Source organism: Peromyscus eremicus, chromosome 8b, assembly GCF_949786415.1.
Source record: "Peromyscus eremicus chromosome 8b, PerEre_H2_v1, whole genome shotgun sequence".
Classification (NCBI taxonomy): Eukaryota; Metazoa; Chordata; class Mammalia; order Rodentia; family Cricetidae; genus Peromyscus; species Peromyscus eremicus.
The window spans coordinates 33,478,578-33,505,549 of record NC_081424.1 but is presented as its reverse complement, the minus strand read 5'-3'; the positions used below and the strand labels follow the sequence as shown (position 1 = coordinate 33,505,549).

At 38.2% G+C, this 26,972-nt stretch overlaps 1 protein-coding gene and 1 long non-coding RNA gene across 7 annotated transcripts in view; one reads left to right on the top strand and one right to left on the bottom strand.

Annotated features, from left to right (window-relative positions):
• Eya4 (EYA transcriptional coactivator and phosphatase 4) overlaps window positions 1-26,972 on the bottom strand; it is a 241,353-nt gene that overhangs the window by 47,387 nt on the left and 166,994 nt on the right. For 2 of the 6 annotated variants that reach the window (XM_059272653.1, XM_059272648.1), the window contains exons 4-5: window positions 11,974-12,098; window positions 1,958-2,050 (exon numbers count right to left, since the gene is read on the bottom strand). In XM_059272653.1, coding sequence (XP_059128636.1) covers window positions 1,958-2,050; window positions 11,974-12,098 — 218 coding nt within the window. Of the gene's footprint in view, window positions 1-1,957; window positions 2,051-11,973; window positions 12,099-19,416; window positions 19,521-23,998; window positions 24,423-26,972 lie in introns of those variants that run through there. The other 4 variants (XM_059272651.1, XM_059272650.1, XM_059272649.1 and 1 more) reach the window with 4 other exon arrangements.
• LOC131918523 (uncharacterized) lies at window positions 4,672-9,331 on the top strand. Its single transcript, XR_009381008.1, has 3 exons — window positions 4,672-4,747; window positions 6,972-7,075; window positions 9,230-9,331. It is a non-coding gene; the product is annotated as an uncharacterized LOC131918523 (long non-coding RNA).

Below are 26,972 nucleotides of genomic sequence, written 5' to 3'. Positions count from 1 at the left end.
AATGTTAAGGCTTTTACTCTGCTATCATGAATATTTTAACTTAGAGCCTTTCAGGAAGAAGAAAAGCAGTGGGGATATTTAGGCTGGTAGGGGATGTTTCACAGTACCACAGATGGGGCGCTAATGACATTTGAACTAGATGCAGAATGCTGTTAAGTATCTCACAGTGCAGCCTGCAGCTCCCTCAGAATCTCCGGTTGTTGTGGAGAAGGCCCACTCTGGACCACTGCTGTCCAGTAAAGTGTTTGTAGTGTTAGGTGTGTTCTGTGTCTCAGTTTTCATTCAGGTAGCCACCAACTAGGAACAGGAATTACATAATTGGAATGTGGCTAGTTTAACCAGAAACAACTTTTCTTTATTTCACTAAACTTTAGTTATTGAAATTAAATAATCATACACTGGAAGTGGCTACTTTACTTAGACCATGGAGCCCTCAAAATTTCTTATTAGAAAACTAGGAAAGTGTCTTTAGGTATGGGATGAATGCATAGCAAATAGGATCATTGCTTAGACTTATTCTTCCCCTGTCCTCATATTTCCCACCACAATACCATAATTAGGGGCCAATTATCAGCACATGGTTCTAGATTCATTTATGCTTGATTATGTGATCAAGCCACTCTGGATGTCTCTGTGGACTTTAATATTATTTGTAAAGTGAATTTTAGAGTTCTGAAATTACATTTGGAGCTAACAATCTGTAGATTTGCCATTCATCTTTTAATGAACTTGTCTATTCTTGAAGCCCAATAGCAATTACTTAATAATCTCATACCCTTTTCCCCAGATCATTCATATACACGTATTTTGTAGAAAAATCAATAGTAGTTATAATTAGGAAGCACTACAGAGTAGTGATGCAATGTATTGGTGTCTATTTATCTCCTGTGAGGCAGGTGAGTTGCTGAAAAGACTTCAGAACAGCATGGATGAGTCTTTATGCCAAGTTGGTACACTAGTATTTATTTCTATCTGGAGTACTAATATTTATGTGCACTTATGACAGCTGTTCCAATTAGTGTGAACTTACAAAGCTGGATCATCTGTCTCCATAAAAATGAAATATATTCCATAACACTACATTAGACTTAGAGACATACCTCAACTCTTTCTACATAAAGCACACCCATATAAAACCTATGCACATGGGAACATGAATAAACATAAAATATATTAAAGCAGAATTACAGAACCGAAATTTAACTACCATAACACGTTTCTGGGTTTCATGTTTATCTTTGTGATATATTCATTCCTTCTTGGGTTTCCAAAATTTTATTCATTAGATAATAAGCCATATAAAATAGTAATATAAAAAAGTCTTTAAGTCAATTCAATTTGTACCCTTTGTGACCAGCTGGGAGTTATCAGGTATTTGTATTTAAAAAGGATTGATGTTTAAAGACATACTATTGTTCTCTTTGAAGCACAGGACTTCTCTCCCAGGCTGGGTTCTAATGTAACCAGCATGTGTTCTCCAGAAACCCATTAACCTTTAATACTTGTCACTCAGCTGCCTACACAGGAGGACTTTCTTAAACCCAGAGAGGAAACAAGGCTATTTAGAAGGAATCAAATGGATAGTTTTACATCTAGAAGGTTGGGCAGAAGGCAGTTTTTAATGTAATTTAAACGGGCAAGTTGAAGGAACAAAGTTAGCTATTATGGACCTAATTATGAAATTGATCAAGCAGCATATAAAATAATGAAGAGAGTTGGCTCTGCTAATGAGAAAGTCATGAGATTGCTCCAGTGCAGGCTGAAGATTTGGCAAAAAGGGGTTCCAAACACCATTTGTAAAAACACATAATTTTAAGACAATTAACTCTTCAGGAAAGTGGGTTTCTGGCTGACTTTCTGAAGGTGAAAGCTCTTACAGCTTTGACCCTGCGCTGTTCTCAAGGAGGATGTTTAAGGACCCCAGTGTGGACACAGCGACACGAGCTAAAGGCTTTACCTGACCCAGTAAAAGTGTCAAGCGCTCCATCTCCGGTCGTGGGTGCAGTTTCATTGCTGTTCAAGGGCTCTGTTTTGACTGCAAGAAGAGACACTACGTGGAAGAATAAGTACATGTGAGTTTTACTTCTAAATTCGTAGCACAGACCCTTACTGCCAGTGATATATCTATATATCTATATATTTTTTTCTAACTATCACGGGCATGCAAGAGAAAACTTGAGAAGTGGATAAGGAAAGTTTTGTTAACTTAGTTTCTAAATGGGCATGCATTTATAGAGGATTTATTCTAAAATCCTCTGGCTAGGCTGGTTCTGAGAGTCTGGCTTTTAAAGGCAGGGAGCCTTCAAAAGTAAAACAGCAGCACTTGCATTTGCATTTTTTGAAAAAAAAAAACAACTCTCTTAAGCACACTTTCACACAGTCAGTGGACAGAAGAGCAACCATCAGGGTCCTCATCACATTTAATTCAAGTTGTAACAAAGATATTCACAATTTTAGCTTGTATTCTTCCCAAGAAAAATGTTTAAAGAAAATTTCGAGTCCAACAGAGCCATACACAAATACATGAAACACCGAGCCTATTCCCATGGTGGGTGAAAACAAGGCATTCAATAAATATTCTGATAAAACAAACAAACAGAACAAAACACCAAAAGAACGTCTCTTAAAACGTTGACTTTTTTTTACATTTAACAGCATAACATTTTTGAGGTTATTGAGATAAGCACTGAATGAGAGATGATGTCTATAGCATTACAAGTATCTTCATAAAACGCTTGCCGTATGTACTTTTGGCAACATCCTCCCTTGGCATTGAAGCAGGCTGGCACACACTGTCATCATTATCACATGCAATGGAGGTGGCCGTGACAAAGCCTCTGTTCATTTGGTCACACCATATTTTCCCTTTGTTGGCAAAACCTTACTACATGTATACAGCATGGCAGTCGGGGAATAAACTAAGTTGTTCTCTACTCAACACCTCACGTGTATTTTGGTCGTAAGTGGTCTGGTACAGTTAAGTAACTTAGAAGCAAGCAGAACACTAGAGCAGAATGTTGAATACTAGCCAACCATGAGTCAGGATGCTAGAAAAGACTAGTAGGCTCATGTAGCAACCAACCAACCAAGCAAGTCAGCAATGTGACCCTGTTAGAGAAGCAACTGACTGATAGGCAGCATGCAGCGACATTACACACTGTTGTAGCAGAGTGAGCTGAACCCTCACTGAGGTCTAGGTTCAGTGTCTACAAATGAATAATAATGTGAATTGATAGAAGATTCAGAGAACTGTAAAGGTTGAGGGCAGGAAGCACAACACACACGCACAAATTACTTATTTTAGGGAAAGGAATATTTAGGGTTAGTTTCTTTTTCAGTAGTAACAATAATCTGTCTAGTCTAGTTATTTGTATAATAATAAATAATGAATCTGTAGCTACTAGATTCAGTAATTTTCATTCACAATATAACCAATATACCTGATCTACACTTACCACTGCAAAAACTACTCACTATTATAAAATTATTTATTATGCATTCAGAGTTGACTGTGTTTTAGAACTTGTATGTTCAGCAAAGCTTGACTGAAACCCTGGTGGCTCTGTATACTCAACATATATGGTCTGTGTACCATAACAGGCTGTGTGAAATTGCCATTACCAGACAGTGGCTCACAGTATGATAAAAATGTGATTTCTTTTTAGAATAATTAAAAATACTTCACTATAATGAAAATCTGTAAAATACTTGGATAGACTACTAAGCTATGTTATGCATGTTTTTCTTGGGGACTATTTTAAAACACAGTGAGAAGTGCCATGGTTGAAAGTAGATGCAATAGCACCATAATCAAAATGTGCCTAACACATTCTAGGCACTGTAGATGGATAGGAGTAAATCATGTAAATGATGAACTCATTTACTCCACAGCAGTTAGTGAACACTATCACCATCTCCATTTTTCAAATAATAGACTGAGACACAAAACAATAAATAAGTTGCCCTGACCCCACTGCTAGTAAGCACTTGAGTTTGTCAACAGCTGGTGAACTTACAGGATCTACTCTTAATATTGTACTGCCTTCAAGCAACATCAGTTAATGCAAACTCCCTTACATCTGCATGAAGATAATCCAGGAAATGATCTAGATGGATGTGAAAGCTACTCTGTATGATTCAAGGTCTACATTTTACTTCTGACACCAATGATGAAAAGCATAGTCCACAGCCTTCTTTTAACATTAAGATGGGAGACAGTTTCTTAGAGCTTCCAATTCTAATATGGCTACGCTCCTGTTTAAACATGTCTGTATCTATAAACAATATTGTAAAAGGGATTTATTATACCTCTATGAGATGTCTCACTTGTGAGATGAGAGGGGCAGAGCTAGAAGCCAGACATGTTGGCGGTCATTAGTTTTGTTACCTTGGATGCTGTCTTTGAGAGCTCATTTAAACATTACTCAGCATTGGTTTTGATTTAAATTTCATGAAATTTGAAAGCTTCAGGCAGTCCAAAGGAGAAAGAAGACAAGAAAGGGAGGTTTTCCCCATTCATAATACGGGTAACATCTTTCATTAATTTTAAAAGTCTGTATTCAAGACAAAAGTGGCTTACTTTATTGAGAAAAGCCATCCCTTGGAGAGAATGTGAAGGAATGCAGAAACGTTAATAGGTGTTCAGTGTTCTAAAATGAATGGATTCTATAGCAACAAGTCAACAAAATTGATACTAATATTTGAAGGAAAAATATGTACATTAATGTCCAATTGCTTTCCTTTGCAGGTAAGGCTAGTATAAAATAGAAAGGGGTGTGTCAATGACCATGGTGCTGAGAAATCTCTCTGGTCATGGGAGCTTAGCTGGGTTGAGCCTGGTTAATGCTTGAATAGAAGAAAAGGGACAAAAATCGGTTATCTTTTCCCAACAGATAAATTAGATTTTTATATTCCATGTGTATTGGCAAATCACTTGAGATACTAGGAAGGTGCTGTTATTTGGTTATTATTCCTTGAAGGAAAGGCTATTCATTAATAAGAACCAATCTGATTTTTCTCAATTGCAGGAAACTCAAACAGGTAAAGGAATACTTTTCATATCATTAAAATTGTTATAAAATGTTTGAAAAAGGTATTAGAATATTTTTGATACTATAAAACAGATTAAGTAGTATAAACTACACATTACATCAGAATTATAAAAAGAAATCCTTGAAAATGGACATCACGTCCCCTGGGCTTTCAAATATGTTTGAGTTATATTGATTTTTGTCTTTCTTATTTTTGTTTCTTCATTTTTAATGAAATATAACATAAACAGTCCAAGTACAAAACTATTTTTAACATTATATCCATGTGCTATTAAGAAAATATTCATTAACAAAACAAATTTTGTATTTTTACTGTTTTCCAAAACTTATAAAAACCCAAATCCAGCATGTATTCATGGAAGTGTTCAAATGTGTTTTAATCCATGTTAGTTTTGTAAACTAATACATATCAAGAAGGATTGTCACTTATTTTCAGAATAGTATCCAAAATTATTTCCATATTCATAATAGAAGTAAAAAACCTTGTGTAGTAGAAAACCCCACGTTTTTCAGAAAAACTCAAACTCCTGCAACAAGTACTTTGAATTAAAATCATCAGTCATGTTCAAATGTCATGGTGTAAAAAGTTCTGAGGCTTTCTTTTTTTTACACGCTCAAAATAAAAAGCTTCAATCGATGCCTCTAAAATAGGATAGAGTTAAGTCTCACTGCACTCAAAATCATTTTACTAAGGAGCACCTGCAACATCAGTCCAGCCAGTAGTTCTCTTCTACCTGCAGCTGGGTGCTTTGTAAAGAGACAAATAGTAAAACAGTATGCATATATATATATATATATATATATATATATGTATGTATGATGTATATCATATATGTATATCATATGTATATACACATACATACATGACTAGCTTCTCAATACTTTAGCTTTTTAAAATAATTGCTAGCTACAGACTATGTCCAGATCATGTGTGACTAATGTCAGCAATCATTTATAGCTTCTAAATTCTCATGTCACTCTTCATCCCTTTTCCCATCTCAGTTTTGAATGCAAAATTTATCTTGTACCCTTAGATTATCTTTAGAATTTAGGCTTAAGAGCAGTATGCGATATTGATTTGAGAAGAAATTCATTTTATTATCAAAACACAACGCGATGCTCACTGATCACACTATCATGCTTAGTCCTTGGAAGGTAGGCCAATATTTGCATTTCATTTTCAGAAGCCAATGCTTAAACTGGTATGTATATAACTCTATACATTTCCCTCTTGACCATAGCAATCACACATGGTGACTTTTTTCATATAGTATATTTTGATCTTGTTTTTTTTCTCCTCTCTCATCTCCTCCTTACCCAACTTCTCCCCATCCTTGTGACCTTTTTCCCCATCCAACTTCCTGTTCTTTCCCTATGTCATCCCCTGGCTTTTGACAGATTCTGCAAAGAATCTCAAGAAGAGATCTATGGGCTGGAGAGATGGCTCAGCTATTAAAGGCCAGGATCACAACCAAAAAAAATATAAGAAGAGATCTATTAACAACATTCAAATTTATAACACTACCTGGAAGCAGGCATCACCTTCCAGTTTTAGTAATCACTATAGCACACCATTTATGTTTGTCTGGATCAATCTATCCACTCAAAAAGTTACGAGTGCCTATTAGTGCCCTCTATTCCTAATTGTATAATTAATATTTAATTTTGTGTAAGAATTTGATGAAGCAATTTAATATTATCATTCTACTAGAATATATATTTGAAAAGCATAGTTGTAGAATACAAAAAGGGTAGAGTTTAGTCATAGGGGATTCTTCCCAAATAATTGACATTCAGAAACAAATTTACTGCATGTGAGTTAGTTGTCTATATGTTGAAAGTTCTGGAAGATTCCTTGATATTTCCATTGCAAGTTTACAAAATAAAACTGATAACAATCTCTCGTTTTTGATTTCCCAGACCTCTTCTTTCAGGAATTATGAGCTCCATGATGAATTAAGTCTTCACCCACTCTGGTTGCACACTTGGCTTGGATATACCATGGCATTCTTTGTCATTTTCAGGTCTTTTTCTCTGTGCTTTGTGTTTTGGCGCCTGAATGGTCAGTAGCACATTGTTTAGGGCACTGGGTTCCCATTTGCTAGTATTGAGCAAGGATTATAATTGGATCTTGATGTGATTCAATTAATTGAGAAAATAAAAATTCACTGTGTTTGACATTGTCCTAAGCACTCCCAACATATCTAAGTATTTTTGTATATGACATGTAGTGAGTGAGTCAAGGTTCCTGACACCATTTCTTAAATTCGGATCAGGAATTACTTACATTAGGAAGAAGGTTCTCAGATGCCTACAGATAATTTTTTTTTTGTCTACAACATATCAATAGACTTGTATTAATCATCATGAAAAATCTGCCCCATAGCCTGTTTTCTTATGGGCTGAGAATGATTATAAAGCTATGGAAGAATATTTTATGATGTGAAATCTGTATTCCAGCGTCTTTAGGTCAACTTTATTTGAACACAGCCAGGCTTAATTATTTAGGTATTGTTCTTGGCTGCATCTATGTACTTAACAGTGGAGCTGAAATAATCATGTATCCATACAGCTCATAAAGCCTCCCCATTGATTTTTTTGCTAAGTCCTCCCTCCATCCCTCCCCCTCTCCCAGCCTTATTTTCCTGAGTGTTGAGGTTGTAGGCACACAGTACCCAACCTTGCTCCTACATTTTACATTTCATTGACTTTCACAAATGATAAAAATTTGAGGTAAAAATGTGGGTTTCAGCATAAATCCCCACATAGATTGATATAGTAGGAACTAAGGCGATGTAACTTCTTAAATCACTTGAAGAAATATCATCACACACTTCAGTGACACTAACAAGGAGGAAGAGTCTTAAGGTGATACTTCAACTTATATGAAAATCTACGCAATTAAAATTTGTTTTATCGGTAAGGGAAAGTGGGAGAAAGCCATTAGATTTTAGTTTTCTTTTTGTTTTGTGATAATAAATTTATCAAATGAGCTAAATTTAATAGTAAAACCATAATTAAAATAAAGTATGTGGGGCCAGAGAGATGGCTCACCAATGATAAATGCAGAAACCTGGGTTCAGTTCTCAGCACCCATATCCAGGGGCTCAGGAACACCTGTAAATCCTGCTCCAGGGGCACATGCACACACACACACACACACACACACACTCACACACACACACACACACACACACACACTCACACACTCACACACACATACACACACGCACAGTGCACAGAACTAAAAATAATAAGGAAAACAAAAATCTTTAAAAAGTATTTTATCCTCAGTAAGAGAGATTACAACAGGAAATATTTAGCTTGTATCATAAAGAACTGCTGAGAAGTCATTAAAATTTGTTAAAATTTTCCTATCAGTACACCACCAAGTTTACATTATTAGTCATTACTAATACCACTCAATAAAGGTGTCAAAATATTCTCAACATATTGATAATATAGGGCTTTCTTTGGCCCAGTTTAAACAACTGTAAATTCAGAGCAAATATTATTTGCATGGCAAATATTATTTTCCTATAATAATATTTGTAGGGCAAACATTATTTTCATACAACCCATGTTTTCAGTTTCCTAAAAAAGAACTATTATATAATTATCTACTGACAGAAAACTATACTGGTATTTATCACCAACCAGTATATATGTTATCTAATAACAAAAATACCTGCCAGGAAGGATACAATCTTCCTTTAACATAAAGGAACTAAAACTTGGGGAAAAGGAGGAACTCAAGGTGACACAGACAGAGTGCTGTGGTCCAGATTCACTGTGTTTCTGTTATGCACATCTTGCCCTTGCAGATGCCACCTGAGCATCACATTGGGAACCAGGAAAATGTGATGCTTTATTACATTGAGAAAGATGTTTCTGGGTGAGATGACATGGACATGATGAAACATTCATCACATGAGTTCACCATTGTAACACCGCATTGCATGTGATTACATTATAATCATTTTAAGAACAAGTATCAGTGAGCCATGAATGAATTTTACATTGTACTGCTTAAGAAACAGCAAAATCAGAATATTTTGTAACACAACATATTTGCAATACAAGAAAAGCGTGAGAAATTTAAATTTCATGGTCTAGAAATACAGTTTTGTTGGAACTGGACCATGTTCATTTACATACAGCCCATTGCTTCTAAACAGAGGACATGAGATGCTGGAACAGAATGAACGACCTACCATCATGGAAGAGCATTTACTATCTGGATCTTTACCAAAAGGAATCAAGAATAACTACACTCTGGCAACCATCTTCAAGCATGAAAAGTATATTTCAAGCATGAAAGTGGAAAATATTTGCGATTCAAACTATGAAAACATAAATAATGAATGTAATAAAATGTTCTTTATTTATTTGTCATATATTTTAATATAATCTGAAATAGAGCAATAGCCAGCCGAATTGCGTCTATGTTAATTTCTGGATGGGATCTACACTTCCATCAAATCCTAAAATGTCAGGATCTGCAGCAGTGTGATGGTCTTGTTCTAACTTTTAACTTTTGACTGCATGCTAGTGTTTCTTCTATGACAGTGTTCTTCAACTTCCTTAATGCTGTGACCTTTTAATATAGTTCCTCATGCTGTGGTGACCCCCCAATCAAAAAGTTATTTTGTTGCTACTTCATAACTGTAATTTTGCTACTGTTAGGAATTGTAATGTAAATATCTGATATGCAGGATATCTGATATACAACCCCAAGGGGGTCATGGCAAACAGGTTGAGGACCATTTTTCTAGGAGAATTCTTGTATGCATACATGCTGTCAATATCAATGGGTTGGAGCATTTTAAGAGACTTCATTCATAATTTTATTATTTATTTATTTATTCAATTTATTGGTTGAGATGGAATTTTACTGGACTTAAAGTTGTGAGCTTTTCACTTCACCCTTCCAAGCAGCTGGAATTACAGGCACATTCCATTGTGTCAGGCTAATGATTTCATTTACATAGCTCTTATTACTGGTAACTTTTTAAATGTTAGGGTGGTGAATGCTAATTTTATTTTAGATTCTTGGGACTATTTATCAAGTAGTACAAAATAGTAGAAACCCTGTTGCAATATTAAAAGCTTAAAATGTGGAAATAAATGAGTCATTAGGTAGTTAGGTTTCTATGAATGCTCACTGGCTTTGACAGTTCTGCTTGACGTGATTTTATTGCGCTGAATGAACCATCTAAGACACTGGTAATTAACTGTAAGTCAATATAATCCCTGTTGTCGCTGAATTATGAAAAACATAAGAAAAAACCCTACTGATTTAAGCATGTATGATTAATAAACAATAAGGAAACCGCAGCCAACTATGAACCATGAACAGCTACAAGGCTTGTTCACTTTTCATTTTTGCTTCTCAATATGTAACGTAGAAAAGAGGGGCAAACACAGAGGCAGCAGCAGACAGCAAACAGGAGGTCAAATCCACACACCCAAACACATGCAGTGTACCATTGGCTCTCATACTTGTTGCGGAAGAGGGGGTGTTGCAACTCAGCAGCCAGTCTGCTGTGTTTAAAACAGTCATGTTGTCCCCTGAGAACAGGAACGGTATAAGAGTTCATTGTCTGAAGGTCTGCTGGGTGTACTTGAGCAATCTTCAATGCGGGCACCACTTTCCGACCTTTTAGCAAGACTCTAACTGCACTGTGTGTCTTCTATGCTTTAGTGTATCAGATCTGCATTGGTGCTCTGAAATATGTGTGTGAGTCGTGAACTCCCAGATTTTCTTTCAGAGTGCTTGAATTCTTCAATCTTATTATCTGTGCTCAGCTCTGACTTTAAACGGAAATGTTTTCATTCCAGTGGTTATGACTAAATATCTCTATACACTTGCACTCCCATATCCATTAATTAGCTGAAATTATAGATGCATGTTTAGAGACAAATAAACCAGGGAAGTGTTAATTTACAAAGGGTTTGGTGTAACACATTATTAAATGCAGGGTGGGTTGCAATGCACACAACTCGACAAAGAAAACCGTGGACTTTAGATTAATTGGGAAGGGCGTATCAATCTCAAAGATTTATTTAAAGTTGAAAAGAAAATATGATGTGGCAAATGCTGATATCTAGTGATATGAGTAGTTTTCTAAGTAAAATAGATTTTGCATAAATTTAACTTTCATACGTAGACTGAATCTACGAGATTCAACATGATAGCGAATGATTTACAATAAAAATTTCATATTGCTTGTGTGTGTATATATGCTGTAATATCTCTAAATATACATATTTTACACAGTTGGATCATATGTTCTGACAACCTGAATGCATTCTTAAAATTAATAATGGAGAATATTTTAAATAACTATTTATCATTGCCATAGGTTGCAGCATAATTATGACTTAGCAAAATGAGAAAATTATCTGGAAAAATGCAATTCTCTTTCATGTAAGTGCTAGATATCATAGTATTATTCTTTTTGAAAAGAAAATACAGCAGATATAAGTATTTTATTGCATTTTAAATCAATTGCAAGAAACACCATTTTAATAAATAGGGTAACATTTTTTCATTTAAAATGTAAACTAAAACAAAAATATTTAATATGGAAATTTATGCACATATATGTGATATTTTTATCCACAATTTTTTAATTCTGTGGAATATTTATAAGGGCAAATACAAAAAAGGTAATCTTTTAAATGTTTTTCAAAATGTTTCTCAGGACTATCTAGTCTCTATGAATGCTCACTGCTATAGATAAAGGATTCAGCGTTGACAACAAGCAGAATACTTAGTAATACACTAGCTGGATATTCCTTGGATCTAATTCTGATTATAGCATCACTGGTAGGATAGCCATTTATTAACAACCCCTGACATATAAACTTAAAGCAAACCCTTAGATGTGAGTCTGGGCATCTTTGGAGTGGCACTTACCTCCTGTCCCATTTGTTGTGACTGAAGTGCTGCTGAGACTGGATTTATCCAGCTTGGACCCCCCAGGTGTGTCTCTGCCTCCAACCAAGGCATGGGGACTTGCTAGGTCTTGCATTTCCATAGACCTGTTAGAATAGGAGGTGGTGGAGATTAAACTGAAATTTCAGAAAATAATTTTTTTCCATTAAGTCTTTGAGTGTTCATGAAGACAGGACTAGAATTCGTAGCGAGAATTCATGATTTGTCCTTCCGTGCAATCCTACATGCATGTTCCATGTAATGATGCAGAAAAAAGAGCAGACCCCGGTCATGACATTCTGTGTGGACACGGATGCCTTCCTGAAATGACCACCTCTGGTGCCACCACAGAAGAATGGGGGAAATGTTTAACTCTCATAACTTGTAACCAGTAGCCATAAATAAACTGAACTCAAAAGCAGAGAAAATCCTAGTGACCTTCTTGATCCGAGTGGCTTAAAAACAGACCCGAGGCTGACAACTGGATGTGCAACACTTCTAACACCCACTCAGAAAGAGAAGATGTTGACGTATTTTTGCTTCTGAGAATATGCAAGAATTGATATACTCAAAACATCTGAGATTCTGAGAGGATGAACATTTTCTGACAAAATTAAAGGAAGAAAGAAGCAACTCTGTGAACATGGTCAGAATTTCTTGAAGTGATTTCACAATAGTCAACATTTTTAAAAAGACCCCCAAATAAATAAAAACCTTAAAATTATTATTATCAACAATGTGACTTAACTTAAAGGACTGAATAGTAACTACAGAAATTATTTTCAGTTATACATGCAACACTGCTAAAAGGACTATGTTGGTCTACAAGATAAATACTAATAGGACTAATCTCCTAATGTCAGTCAAAGAAAAATTAAAAAAATAAATGCAAAAGCCATGTATAGGACAAAATAATTGTAAAAATACATCAATTCAAAACATGATATGCAAATATAGTGGTGTTTAGTGAGAAACAAGGAGAGAGGCTTAAAAATTCTGTGGTCTACATTTCCATCCAAGATACTAAAAACAGGCAACTAAGCAGATACCAATAGGAGGAAACAATAAAGGGAAGAAATTACTGAAATAGAAAACTATGTGATAAATACAAATCATTTTCAACTTCAGAAGATCACTAGAGACAACGGTGGTATCCAAAGGATGGAAGAACATTAATGCTGTGTCAAAGAACTCAAGGATGGATAAAACTAGTGAATTTCTTGAAAGAGGTCAAACCTGACCCAGTAAAAAACGTAGAACATCCCAAAACCAACTATCAATTGAAGAAAATTCCAGGGATGAGGATGAAAAAAAAAAAGGTTTTCTGCAAGCATAAGGAGCTGTGTTCAAATCCTCAGCACCCATGCAAAAGCTGAGCAAGATAGGCCATACTGTAATGCTAAAGCTTGGGAGTTGAGATATGTGATCCCTGAAGGTACTGGCCAGTTAGTCTAACTAAATTGGTGACCTCAAGGTTCATGAAGACAGCCTGTCTCAGGAAATGAATTCGAGAGTCATTCCAAAAAGCACCCAGAGTCGTCCTCTGGGTGTGCATGGGTTCAAACAAACAGACCCACCTCTATGCACACGAACACACTCTCCCACATGAACATATATGTACACCACACAGGCACATCACACAAAAATAGTATGTTTTAAAAACGGAAACAAAAATAAAACTCTAGAGGTATTTCACTAATGAATGTTAGTAAACATGTGAAGAAAAATAACATTATGCAAATTCTGTCAGCTGAGAGAAGGAGGGAATCCTTGTTTTCCTGTTGTAGGAGAGTGGCATTATCCTCATCCAGAACCAGACAAAGGCAGTTTCAAGAAGAACGGTATGGATTCATACTTCTTAAAAACACAGCCGAGAAGTTAGGCTACTATTAAATGGAAACCAGCAAGGAAAAGGAAGCCATGTTAGGACCAGTGTGGCTTATCCTGGAAGGGCAAGGTAGGTTTAGTATCTGGAGGTCAGTGTAATGCAATATGTTAACAAATACTATGTCCATGGTTGCAAAGATGCACTGGATAATATTCACCATCTTTTGGCAACACACGTTCTTGGTAACCTCGACCAAGGTGTTTTCCTTCATCTGAATAAAAATCAGTCCTGAAAACCTTTGTAGCTTGCATCACATTTGATAATGAAATACTAAATTCTTTCAGAGAAAGAAATTAGATGTGTCCTTTCCACTCTGGCACAGTGTACATGCAACAGAAAAAATAAAATAATAAGAAACAAAGTTAGAAATTTAAACGATGTTCAGAAGTTTGGGGGGGGGGTCCTCTTTAATTCATATCTGCCCTGTTATTATTTTTGTTTTTATAGAAAATTTTGAAATCTACTAGGCGAAATTCCCAAAGCTAAAGGTACAAGGACTTTGCTGAAAGTACATAAAAGCAAAAAGTGTCTCCATCTTCAATTAGTTCATAGTTCAGACACTGAACTATCAAGATGGTGGGTTGTCAAGGAAGCTGGAAGTTGAGCTGCTCATGGTGCAGCTATGGTTCAGCTTGGCCCAAGAAGGTTCTGAATGATCAGATCCCTGCCTTAACCACCACATAACAGAAAGGGCTGGTGCTTGGGGAAACATTAGCAAAAGAAAACCAATATTATGCTTTAGAGTTCATCAAGCTTCCTTATGCAGTGTTTAGAAAGCTGTAAATATTCTGAGGACTCCGGGAAACCTGACCCCTAGTGGAGAGAAAGCGCATTAGCTAGAAGCAGGCAGGTGCATGACCTAGGCTTCAGAATCAGCAGACAAGACTTGGATGGGTCTCCATCCATGTAGGGCAATACTGTTTGTATATGCTGTACCTTCTGTACAACTCTACTGACAGAAAAGAAGTAGAAATTAATTCTTGGGCTCTGCCTGAATTATAGGTAAAAATCGCAGCAGAGATGTACACTGTCTAGACAGATGTTTATGTTTAAGTGGCCAATGGCATGAAGAACAGTAAAGACGGCTTGAAGTAGACATCTCAAGAACAACAGAAGAGCACTTTTCTATCAGGCAAACAGATGCCGTGTTCAACGGGCCTCTTCTCATCTGCTGATTTTTCACTTGTGTTCTTTCACAGTAATAAACCACAGCCATCAATCAGTCAGCATATCTGGATTCCATGAGTCCTTCAGCCAGTCACTGAGCCTGAGGATGGAGATAGGGATCCTCCCAGTTATAGCCAGACCATCACCAGCTCAGATTTCTACTAGATGCCTTAACTGGTTCTCAGCACAAGCAAAAGCTTCTCTACATGAGAAGGCAGAGGCTCTGCCTTGGAATTTAAGGTTTAGAATGTGAACAGTCCGTTGATGGGACAGACAGTAAAGTAAACTTAAAGAGGCAGGGAAGTTTTTTTTTTTTCTGAAATTGTTAGCTGGATTTTGATTGGTTCAAATAAAGGACCCTGAGGGAGGCTCCTAGTCATTGGTATTACTAAAGGCTCAAAGTAGGGTAGGGGCTCCTAGCCAATTTGGACCATGGACAAGATGTGTAAGCCAGGAAAATCAGTCAGGAATGAAAGGATGGATCATATACTGCAGAACGGAGTAGAGAGGAAACAAAACACAGTTCTTCTGCAAAACAACAACAAAAAAAAAATTAGCCTTTGAAATAAATACAGCCCCGGTGTGTGGCAGTCCACAGGAAGTGAAAATGCAGCTATCTGGAATGTTACAGTGTAACTCCTTCATATTTGTTTCACTGGGTTGAAGCTTCCTACAACCAAAGGAGCCATTAACAAACAGAACTATAACATATTACCATCAGTCTAGAAGTATCTTCCTGTATAGTCTCTCTTGTAAGGCATTTAGCCATCAAGACAGATACTTTGAAAGTTCAATAGTAATGGAATATTTTCTCAAAAGTTACCAAAGTCAATAGAAACATCTATTTTGCCCCATCTAACACTGCTCGTTACATTTAAAGGGGACCCTCTTTTCTTCTTAGGATGTCTATTTCAACCCCCTTTTAAGGAACATCATGCCATCAGGCTTTTAAGCATTAGAATCTGCCTGGACAATTTAAATAACTGAACTTAATCTTAGCCTGAAATAGTCATTAAAAAGAAGAAATGAGAGAATTCCAAGATCTAGGAACTAGTTTCTTGATTCTTCCCTACAGTTTTTGTTTGTAGCACAGACAGACTTTGACCTAAATGGTCTGAAGGGTCTGGTCCTCTTCAAACCCAAGGAAGGGCAAACCTTAAGTTTGTGGACTGTAGAATCTATTCCAACTCAGATGGTGTGATTCACTCTTTGCGGAGCCTGGTGATGAGTCAGGGCTCTGTTTATTTATAGAGTCCCTCCGTCAGCTGTTCAGGACCCAAGAAATGCAAAAGTGTCCTAAACTCTCTGCACCACCACCACAGCAGCTGTCTCCTTTTGTATGAAATGGATGTTACAGAGGCAAGGTTCAAAGTCTCACATTCTCAGTGTCTATCTAGAAAAACTGCACTCTGCCCGCTGGATGGATGCACATGAAGATGTGGGTTTGGCATTTGCTTTGCTCATAATATCACTTACTGTACAACACAAACTTCTATTCTCCCTAGCTGAAAAATGGGAGTAACGTAGCAGATTCTTCTCATCTGACTACAGTGCAAGGCTCCAGAACAGCAGCGGCTGCTTTCCGATCTGTGCTCTGTCCCACCACACAACTGTGATGATGACACAGAGTCTCTAGCCACGATTGGGCATGGAGAATAACATTGCAACAGAGAAGAAAAAGCAGATCAAGTGACTTGAGCTACTTGAAGTCAGAGTCAGTACAGTTTAGCAAATTGAGCTTGGGTATCGCTGTTCTAGGTACAGTTGTAGGAAAAGAAAGAGCCTTTAGGCTACCAATACAAGGATGGGATTAGCTCTATGATGTGAATGTGTGTTGAATTTTCATATGTATATGTGTGTGTGTGTGTGATTGTGTGGGCGTGTGCATATAAAACTTGAGATTTCTCCAAACCCCAAACATGTATGCATGTGTGTGTTATGAAGACATGGAGCAGGGATAGGGAGGGAGGAAAGGAAGGAGGGAGAGAGGGGAAAAATAATGCTTCTGCATGGATACAAAATAAATTTCACATGAAAACAAACTAATAAAGCATCTGGGTTGGCTGATGTCCGGGAAAACAGTAGAGCACATCACATTGAGTACTGACTCTCATTTTCTGTAGAAGCACAAGCCTAAGAAAACATCAGCAACACCACCAAGTCACCTTAAGCCATCATAGTTGTGAATAGGATCTAGACGTTCTTACCACTGATCAGGCCCCGAGACAGGTTCTCTGCTTGCCAATGTGACACCTCTGTACCACTTGGTACCAGTGCTACTGAGCTGGAGGACAGGCACCCCCAGGAGGAGGCCTTTACCAACTGTTTTCCCCAAACATGGTCAGAACTGAGTGAGCTGTGCTGACGTGGGACCACGGGAGGAAGACCTCCTGATCTTTAGTGAGAAGGATCAGAGAAATGGGCTGTACAAACAGTAAAGAGAATACTCCAGCACCTTTACTACTGTCTCCAAGGCCAACACGAACACTCACGGTGTGGGACTCATTTGTCAGAGTGATCTCAGCCCCTGGAGCCAAAGCAAATAAAGACAGGAACATACTCTTCTCTGGATACTTTTACAGCCCCCTTTTTTAGGGCTCACAACTCTCCACTTGAGGCCTGGAACTCTCTCTCTCTCTCTCTCTCTCTCTCTCTCTCTCTCTCTCTCTCTCTCTCTCTCTCTCTCTCTCTCTCTCTCTCTCTCTCTCTCTCTCTCTCTCTCTCTCTCTCTCTCTCTCCACTCCTCACCTCTTTCTTACCTTTGAGTCCAACAAATTATTCAGATAAAACATGAGTTCTCCACCTCCACTTCTAATAACTGTGATCAAATATTTCAAACTAATGGGAGCATGTCTAAATTTTTTTTTTTTTCAAAAGATTCCCTTCACTGGAAAACAAAGAAAAGAACAAAACTCCCCCAGATCCTTCAAGTGTTATTTGAATGGCGCAGGAGTCAAATTTCTATAAGATCAGTTACAAACCATGGTTAATGAAGCAGGAAATTGTTTTCCTCCAGCAAGTAGTGGGGTAAAGCCATAGGCCACAATCAAAACATTCAATGCCATCAATTACCAGCAAGAAATACATCAACTCATTTTCTAAAGAGACGCTCCGCCAAGAGGGGCAAACGTCATATAGGACAAGCATTTTTCAGTACTGGAGTATTGAACCACCAAGAACAAACCATTAGTGTAGTGCACAAAATGAAGATAGCTGCCTATTAAAATAATTGAACTTCTCTTTCCAAAGGGACAATCCATGCCCTTCAATGGAAAGTACCATATTCTGCTTGAGGCTGAGTGTAGAGTTACGATTGGGTACTGTCATCTCTAACCTGATCATTAAACCTCACCTTTGTCATTTACCAGTTGTGGGGTCTTAGACTCAAACTGAAGTTGATAAGTAGATCAAATATAACTTAATGTAGAGATTAAATATCCACTGAAGATAAATAAACTTGCCCTCATGAGGTACACTTAGCTTAGGGCAGTACATATTGAATAAGTGTTTTCACTTAGTTGAGTCATGTGTTCAGTGCTACCGGCACACATCTGCTCTCTCTCAAAACTCATACTGAAGAAAACCATTCGCTTAATAAGAAACCCATTTGACTTTCAGACAACATATAGTATTAGAAAATGTTGCTTCCATATTTTCCTTGGAAGAAAACATCCCCTTTGACGCCAGTCAAACTAAATCTCCCTTCCTAAAACAGCCCTTTTAATATCAAGAAGTCATGATCGAATGACTTGGCCCTGTCTGATTGGGCATATCCCCTTCTTTTGGCATTCTTAAGCCATTGGAAGCTTCATCTTCTAGGAAGGTATCAAGGTTCTTTGTAGCCTGTAGGTAAACAGTTTATGGAGATGTACAATTACAGTACCCAAATGACAAAGCTTCCGTGGCTCTCCCTTTGGACTGTCATCTGGAGTCTGCATGAGTGGCCCTTGTACCTGACAGTCTTGTCTTGGGCTGCAACAGGGCCCAGGAAGTTCCCACACCCGTCCAAGCAGATGCCGCAGAGCTCTGTAGCTTCCCCACCACTGCCCATGCATTTGGCTTCTCAAGGGATAGCTTTAATGCCTTCCTCAAAAAAGCCACGGTGTGAGACTGAAGCCACTGTTTTATTCTGTCCTGCTAAGTCCCAATTCTCTCTCTCTCTCTCTTTTTCTTTTTTTTTTTGAGACAGAGGTTCTCTGTGTAGTTTTGGTGCTGTCCTGGATCTTGCTCTGTAGACCAGGTTGACCTCGAACTAACAGAGATCCACCTGGCTCTGTCTCCCGAGTGCTGGGACTAAAGGCATGTGCCACCACCGCCCGGCCGCTAAGTCCCAATTCTACACTTCAGTATTCTTGCCTTTAGTGTCTTACTTAGTGTGACATCAATGTCCTCCCAATGTAAAGGGGATGAGGAATCCAATGTCAGGATACACCTCGAAGGCATCATGAAAAGTTCATCACCAGATTTCTCTCCTCTGAAGAGAAGGCAATAAAGTAACATTAAGTTCTGACATCAGGTCTGTGTGTTCCAGCTTTTTCTCCTAAATAGACCAGACATCTTCCGCACATACTCTGTTAAATTCTGTATTTGAATGCCTACCTGAACTCCTCCTTTCTGGTACTGCCATCACAGAAGACTAGGGAGCTATCCCATGATGCTCTCTGTTTAGAGAAATTCGGTGGCAGTCTCATGATCATTGCCCTCTGTTGATTTACACTTAACTATTTAAGAATTTAATTGTGGAGTTGACAATTCACAAGAAATCCAGTGGTGGACAATTTATTGTGTCATATGAAGAAACAATAATGACCACGTAGATGGGGAAATCTCACACGGCCCCATTTCTAGATGAAGAGCTGCAGGCAATCTGTGGTGGCTGAGAAGGGGAGAATCAGTTTTCTCCAAGACCAAGCTCCCTGATAGGGTTTCCAATCTCAAGTGGTCCACTCTAAACACATGTATAGACTAGCAACCCTAGATGAACTCGGTATGTTACACACACACACACACACACACACACACACACACACACACACACATCAATAATCATAAAGAAAAAGTCTTGAATTTCAGAGAGGGGGCACAGTAGTAGTTGGAGGGGACAGTGAAGGGGCAGGATGATGTGAATATAGTATTTTATATGTATTTGCATATACAATTCTCAAAACCCTAAAACTGAAAAAAAAATCCCAAAACAATAATGAGTTATTCTTAAGTACAACTGATGGTAAATGACACACTAGGAAGGCACTCTATCAATACTAACTTGGAAAGTGAAACATGAGTTTAAGTTTGTGATCACTACCTTGAAAAAGTTAATGGGTGTGTGTAGATGGTTTTCCAAATAACTTCTCAGGTTTATGAGACTTACTAAATAACACTGAGCCTCTCCCTTAGACAGGCATTCTCTACTCCCTTCCTCTCTCGGCCAAGACATTTTGTATCTTTATGAGGTTACTCAACCCATTCACTTTGAGCGCTAGGAAGTTAGCACCTGCCACGGGGAATCAGAATGTGAAATGTGATGAGAGGGCCCTGTGATAAGTGTCTGACCTTAGCAAACAAAAATAAAACCTCTGAGTAAATTATGGAAATGCAGCAATATCCAACCCAGAGTGCTGTGGACTCTTAAACATAATTGCAGGTAAGTTCCATTCTGCTAAAAGCAGTGATGGGGTTTGTATACAATTCACAGAACAGCAGTGCCAGATGATGTCAGGAAATGTCCCCACCCCCATTGCCCCTTCCTTAGGACACTGTAACAGGATAGTCTCCATGGGGGAAAAAAAGGTCAACAAGCCATCTTAGCAATAGGACCCTGTGGCCCATTTCTCATCTGGCGTAATAGTTCGCGGAGCAGCTCCAACACAATGCAGCGCCCTTGAAATCGCAGTAGCTCAGCACTGTGGTCAGTGCCAAAGAGCAAGATGAGAAACGGGGCTGATATAAATATTCAATTGGGAAGTTATGGCCAATCTCCTTGTACTGTGTGTTTAGTGCAACTCAACACTGCTCCACCTGGTCCCTTCTGGCTCCCTCGTGTCTACCATGGGCTGGCAGCTGGAAAGCAGGCTGAGCCTGGGAGACCTTTTAATTTGCTGTGTGATCACAGGGCTAGGCAGAAGGGAAGATAATGCATATACTAGGATTCCATTACAGAGTGGTCCCTTTCCAGGTGGGAAGCACCCTTGCCTGCAGAGAATTCAATGCTTCCGTTTGTTAAGATCCTTTAGGAAATGATTGGCAGTTTGCAAACACTGAGTATGGAATAAAATCCTGTGTTCTGCTCTAATGATGAAGGTCTTGGGAAAAATAGTAACAATAAGCAAACTGAAGGAATAATTTGTTAGATTTATGTGCAATCTTGTAGTCCAGGCTGTAGGATTGAGCCTTGAACTCACAATGTGCCTAAGGACAACCTTGAACTTCTGATCTCCTAGCTCCCAAGTTTGAATTTTCAATTTTTTTTGAAAACAAGATGACTTTGTCACTTCCCCATGGAAAATACAAATAGTGTCTTCTAAAATCTGAAATAAGCATGTAAAATGTAGGATGAGAGAAACCTTGGATCACAGTCACATGCATCTCTGGACCCAAAAAGCATTCTAAGAGAGTAGACATTCAGATGTGCCCTAAGCATGAGCATCTAAGGGTGTTTTACATTTAAATCATCTAATAGTCTGAAAGCTTGACAGCAAGACAAGTATCACATGAGTCTTTATTTACAGTAAAATACCACCTTGCCATTCGTTTTAAGAACATGGACCTCAGCAATCTGTGGCAACTTGTCAATGATAAAGGAGACAATGCACTTGTATTTCATCAACTACGAAGTGGAGTTAGCTAAAACTAGAAGAGCGAGAAATGATCAAGAAATGTGAGCTAAAACATTTCTACACAAATAGTGGTGCTAATTACAAACCAAAATTATCTACTTATTAAAATGGACTTGGAGGTGTTATTGCAAGCCCTCTTTGATTTATAATGGGTTTATGTTCTAGTATATTCATTGTATATTTTTAAATACTTTAAGTAAAAAAATGCATTGAATACACATAATTAATAAACATCCTGGCTTGAATTAGTCTACCTTAAATGTGCTGAGAATCCTTCTAGAGCATATAGGCCGGCAAAGTCAAGTGACATGAAGTTTATCCTAACTGTTGAACAGCTCCTGTAATTCACTGAAAATGAAACAGTGGCTGTACAGGTGGCGTGCTTCGACACCACACCATTAGAAAGTCATGAAACCGTCTCCAGTAAAATCATTATAAACTGGGGACCATCTATTTTCAAATTGTATAGCATTTCTTCCAAACTTTCCATCCCCTTGAATTGTTTCCATGCTTAGCTAGGTTTAGTTTACTCAAAACAGGAACAAACTGCAGTGTTTTAACTTTATCTCCCAGAGTTACACTTGCCTTAGAAGAACCAATTTTACTATGGTAATTATGGCACTGACAAGTTCCACTAAACCAGGTCTCACCATCAAGTCTTTCCATCTCTCTTAGAGCCATTCCCAAATTCCCTTTCCTTACTCATGACATAACACCTGCTACTCTAATTCTTTGATTTCATCCCCTACTTCCAAAATTCCAAGCCTTCTCCACCTCTCCAAAATACTTGATCTTCTCCAAACCTGCCCGACGCAGATTAAATCAGACACACTTTTTTCTTTTCCCTGCAATGTGGGTTCCCCAGATACCCTCTATCATGCTCAGATCTCCTCTGTCCAAGGATTTCCTTCCCTGCCATCTTTATTTAAAACAGCAATTCTATCAGATAATAGATGCCAACCATCTCCTTACCCCATTTTATTCTTCTTTATGTCAACTATCACCCTGACGTATTTTATATTTGTTAATTCTGCCTTCCCTCCCTCTCTCCCCCTCCTTCTCTCTGGAATCTATACTCCATGAGGACAGGGAGATCTTGTTCATTGCTCTGTCTCCAAAAGCTTGAAGTGGGCTGGAGCTGAATTAACATTTGCTGGATGAACAAATAAAATTTCCAGAACCAACATTGGACTTACTTAGCTAGACCTAGTTATTTCATGCTGCTCCATATTACAAGGTTTTAAAAAAACATTTGTTTTTTTTTATGTCTATGAGTGTTTTACTTGCATGTATGCATTTTCACCACCACTATACAGTACCCAAAGAGGAGAGAAGAGAGAGTTGGGTCTCCTGGAATTGGAGTTAAACAAGGTTGTAAGCTGCCTATATGTGCAGGGGACCTTGTCTGGGTTCTCTGCAAGAGCAGCATCAAGTGTTCTTAACTGCTGAGGCATTTCTTCAGTCCCAATATTAAAAATTTGTCTGCAGGTATTAGAAAGATGGCTCAGTGATTAAGAGTGCTTGGTGCTCTTTAGAGGACGCAAGTTCTATTCCCAGCTCCTACATTGGGTGGTTCATAACTGCCTGGAACTCCAGCTCCAGAGGATCTGGCCCCTTCTCCTGACATCTACAGGTACCTGCACTAAGCGCATGTACACACCTGAGCTTGGGAGAGTGCATGTGCGTGCACGTGCGTGTGTGTACACACACACACACACACACACACACACACACACACACACACACACACCCCTCTACTGATTTTCTGAGATAAAAACTATCCCCCTTCCCTTTCTCCCCTCCAGTTGTTAGGAACTTGGAGCTTGGAAAATTAACAGCTTTCATGCAACTGGTCACTAGTATAGTCTTCGTCACAACCCAATTAAAAATACTGTAATTCAAATTCATAAAGGGACTCCAGGGTTGCTACTTTCTAATTAATGACCTGATGTGGGATTTCATTTGATTTTGTTCTGTTCCCTCCATTCTTTCTCTGCCTTCACTTTGTCATTTTCCAATGACTTCTCAGACTGCACCCTCCCAAGGTTTACCTAATCCTTAGGTAGTGAGCTTTGTTGACTGGTTATGCCCTTGCCCGGTTCCCATTTCCTTTTACCTGAAGAATCTTGAGTTCGTACAGGTATTCATCTCTCACTACCAAAGATCAATGCTTCTGTGAAATTAATCCAATATTAGTTCTAGAAAAAGGAAACCCATTTCTTCTCCCAAGTCAGTGGTTGTTTCAGAAAACATCAGGTAAGTCAGTCTGTGCCAATGGAACATAAGGGGTACACTGGATACTGGGGTGGGATCATCTTCATTCTTCCGTAAGAGCTTTCCATATCAAACCGTCTCTTGGCTACATGGGAATGGGGAGCACAGAGCCCCCATTTCTACTCCCAGTCAGTCAGTCCTTCTCTCATGAGAGGAGTAGGAGGCACAAAACAGATGGAAACTGTGGCGGGCGGGGTAGATGGAGACAAAGAAGACTGTTTCCTTGATGAGATCACTGAGCTCCTGGGTCAGCTATTGGAGGCCACTTCATCTCTGGAATTCTGGATATGTGAGCAATATGTAACAATCACTCATTGTTCAAAGCTAGGTGAGCCAGTTTTTCCATTACTTGCATTTGAAAGCATTTTAAGTGATACAACTAACTGTTCTCGGTTTCTTGACATCAAGTTTGGCCATCAATTTCCAGTCTTCTTTAGGGACATTCCAGTCCTCTTAACCTTTTTATGTCCTTATCTTGCAGTCTAAGGCATTCATTTCATCTCAAAGTAAGCACCTTGTGAGGGTAATTATCCATGTATTTATGTTTTCATAAGATGGTTTTGTTGCTCTTGTCCTTATTTGTTTTCCAACCAATTTCAAATCTATCTTTCATCATTCCTCATTATCTTTTATAAACACCAATCCATACCTCTCATACCTCCAATTTTATGCTGATCATTTTTTTCAGATTCTTCTAATTTCATACATTTACAGCTAAGCTCATTAGCTTCCTCCACCTCCCCAACTCATATTTAATTGCATGATTAGATTGAACACTAAATCAAAATTCTATGTGTTCCTTCTAGCCCTCAATCTTTACTCAGTTAATCTGCATCATTATGGATTCTGCCTAAATAAATTCCAAAGTATCTACTCCTTTTGTCCTATTCACAGTATACATAATTTTTTGTTGTTGTTGTTTTGGTTTTTCGAGATGGGTTCTCTGTGTAGTTTTGGTGCCTGTCCTGGATCTCGCTCTGTAGATCAGGCTGGCCTCAAACTTACAGAGATCTGCCTGGCTCTGCCTCCCGAGTGCTGGGATTAAAGGTGTGTGCCACCACTGCCCAGCCAGTATGCTTAAATTCTTACTAATTAGTGACAGAAACCACTTTCGTAGCTTACACTATCACAAAGATTTTTGACTAGTCCCTTTTGCCTACACGCATGCCCTGTGATGGCTGCTCTGCTGTCACATCCCTAGGAAGCACAAACCACTTCCTGTTTGTTCTCTTGTCTTCTCTGTACCTCATCCCCCCAGACAATCTTAGGAATTCCTTTCCTCAAATTTGTCCACAAACTATGTCCCTGTTCTTCCTAGATCTCTCTCCTCCCCAGTCTTAAAGGACTATTCTGTGGTTCCAAATCAAACATCTAACAAAGAGTTTCTACTTCAAGGCTAAGTGATATGAAAGATATGATTTTTAAAATTGTTAAATTTTATGTGCAGGGATATTTTGCCTGCATATGTATTGGTGCACCACATGCTGCCTGGTGTTCTTGGAGGCCAAAGAGGATGTCAGATCCCTAGAACTAGAGTTATAAATGGCTGTGAGCTACTGAGAATTGAATCTGGGTCTTCTGGAAGAAAAGCCATTCCCCTTAATCCCCAGCCACCTCTCCATTTGTATTAGAGCCCCTGAGTTGTGAAATATTTTTGGCATATAATTTAGGAAAGACATCGTCTTAGTCATGGCAAATACATGTATTATCACACTGAACTAGAGCTGGCATGCATTTTTTGAGCTAGAATATTCTCATATTATTTTTATGTTCTACCTGTCTAGACTTGTATTAGAGCTATTGAATTAATTTTAACCAACATCAATACATATTTGTTTAATAAATGTTTGTTTAATTGTCACTGTTGGGTACAGAAAGCTTTCTTAATCTCAGAGTTAATTAATTCAGGTTTGCTGAGACAAGGTGTCATTCTGTATGCCAGGCTTGCCTGCAACTCATCATAACCCTCTGACTCAGCATCAGAAGTGAAACTATGCTTAACTTAAGTTCAGAATTTAAATGCTATATTTAAAATAAATGAATATAGTAGTGTGCAGATCTCATGGTTCTATTTAAGTCATTATCCTGTAACCATAACACATTAAAATTCATAGATTTCCTCAAATATTTTTATGCTACAAAATTTTTCTCTTGCAGGAATAAGAATTGCTTGTATTTCCACTGTGTTGTAGACAATATCATGACTTTATTCATTTATTTGTAGGTCTTTAGACTTTTTTTGTCAACAAGATTGACAAATTTTCTGTGCCTTATGAGCCTTGTGTTTCAGTGTGGGGTGTGGGGAGAAAAATGCATTTACTTCCATTCTACTTGCTACTGGCTTTGAATATTTCGCTTATTCATATATATGAATGTTGGTGATGCTATTCAAACCTGAGTGCTATTGATGAAATTGTTCCATGGGAGATGTGGCTTTTCAGTGTGCATACAGCTTCAGCAAGGCATAATTAATAGAATTCAGACAAACGGAGGAGAGAGGAGCAGGTATGCAGATGAGAGGTTAGTAAAACCCACAACACAAGCTGGAGTGAAGGTAGTTCTTTGAAGAGAAATGGGAAAAATAGGCTAACTTGAATTTCAAATGCATATTTGAGAATACAAAAACGAATGATTGCTAGAGCAGTTAAGCTTCAACACATGCTTATAAAGCATTTTGATTGACGCATATTTATGAAGTACAACGTGATTTAGCAATTTGCACATTCATTGAGTAATGATCAACTGGGTGAAGTTGGCATTACTTACAGTAGAGTCCAAAGGCTGATGTCATGGAAGTCCAAAGTAAAATAGTGGAG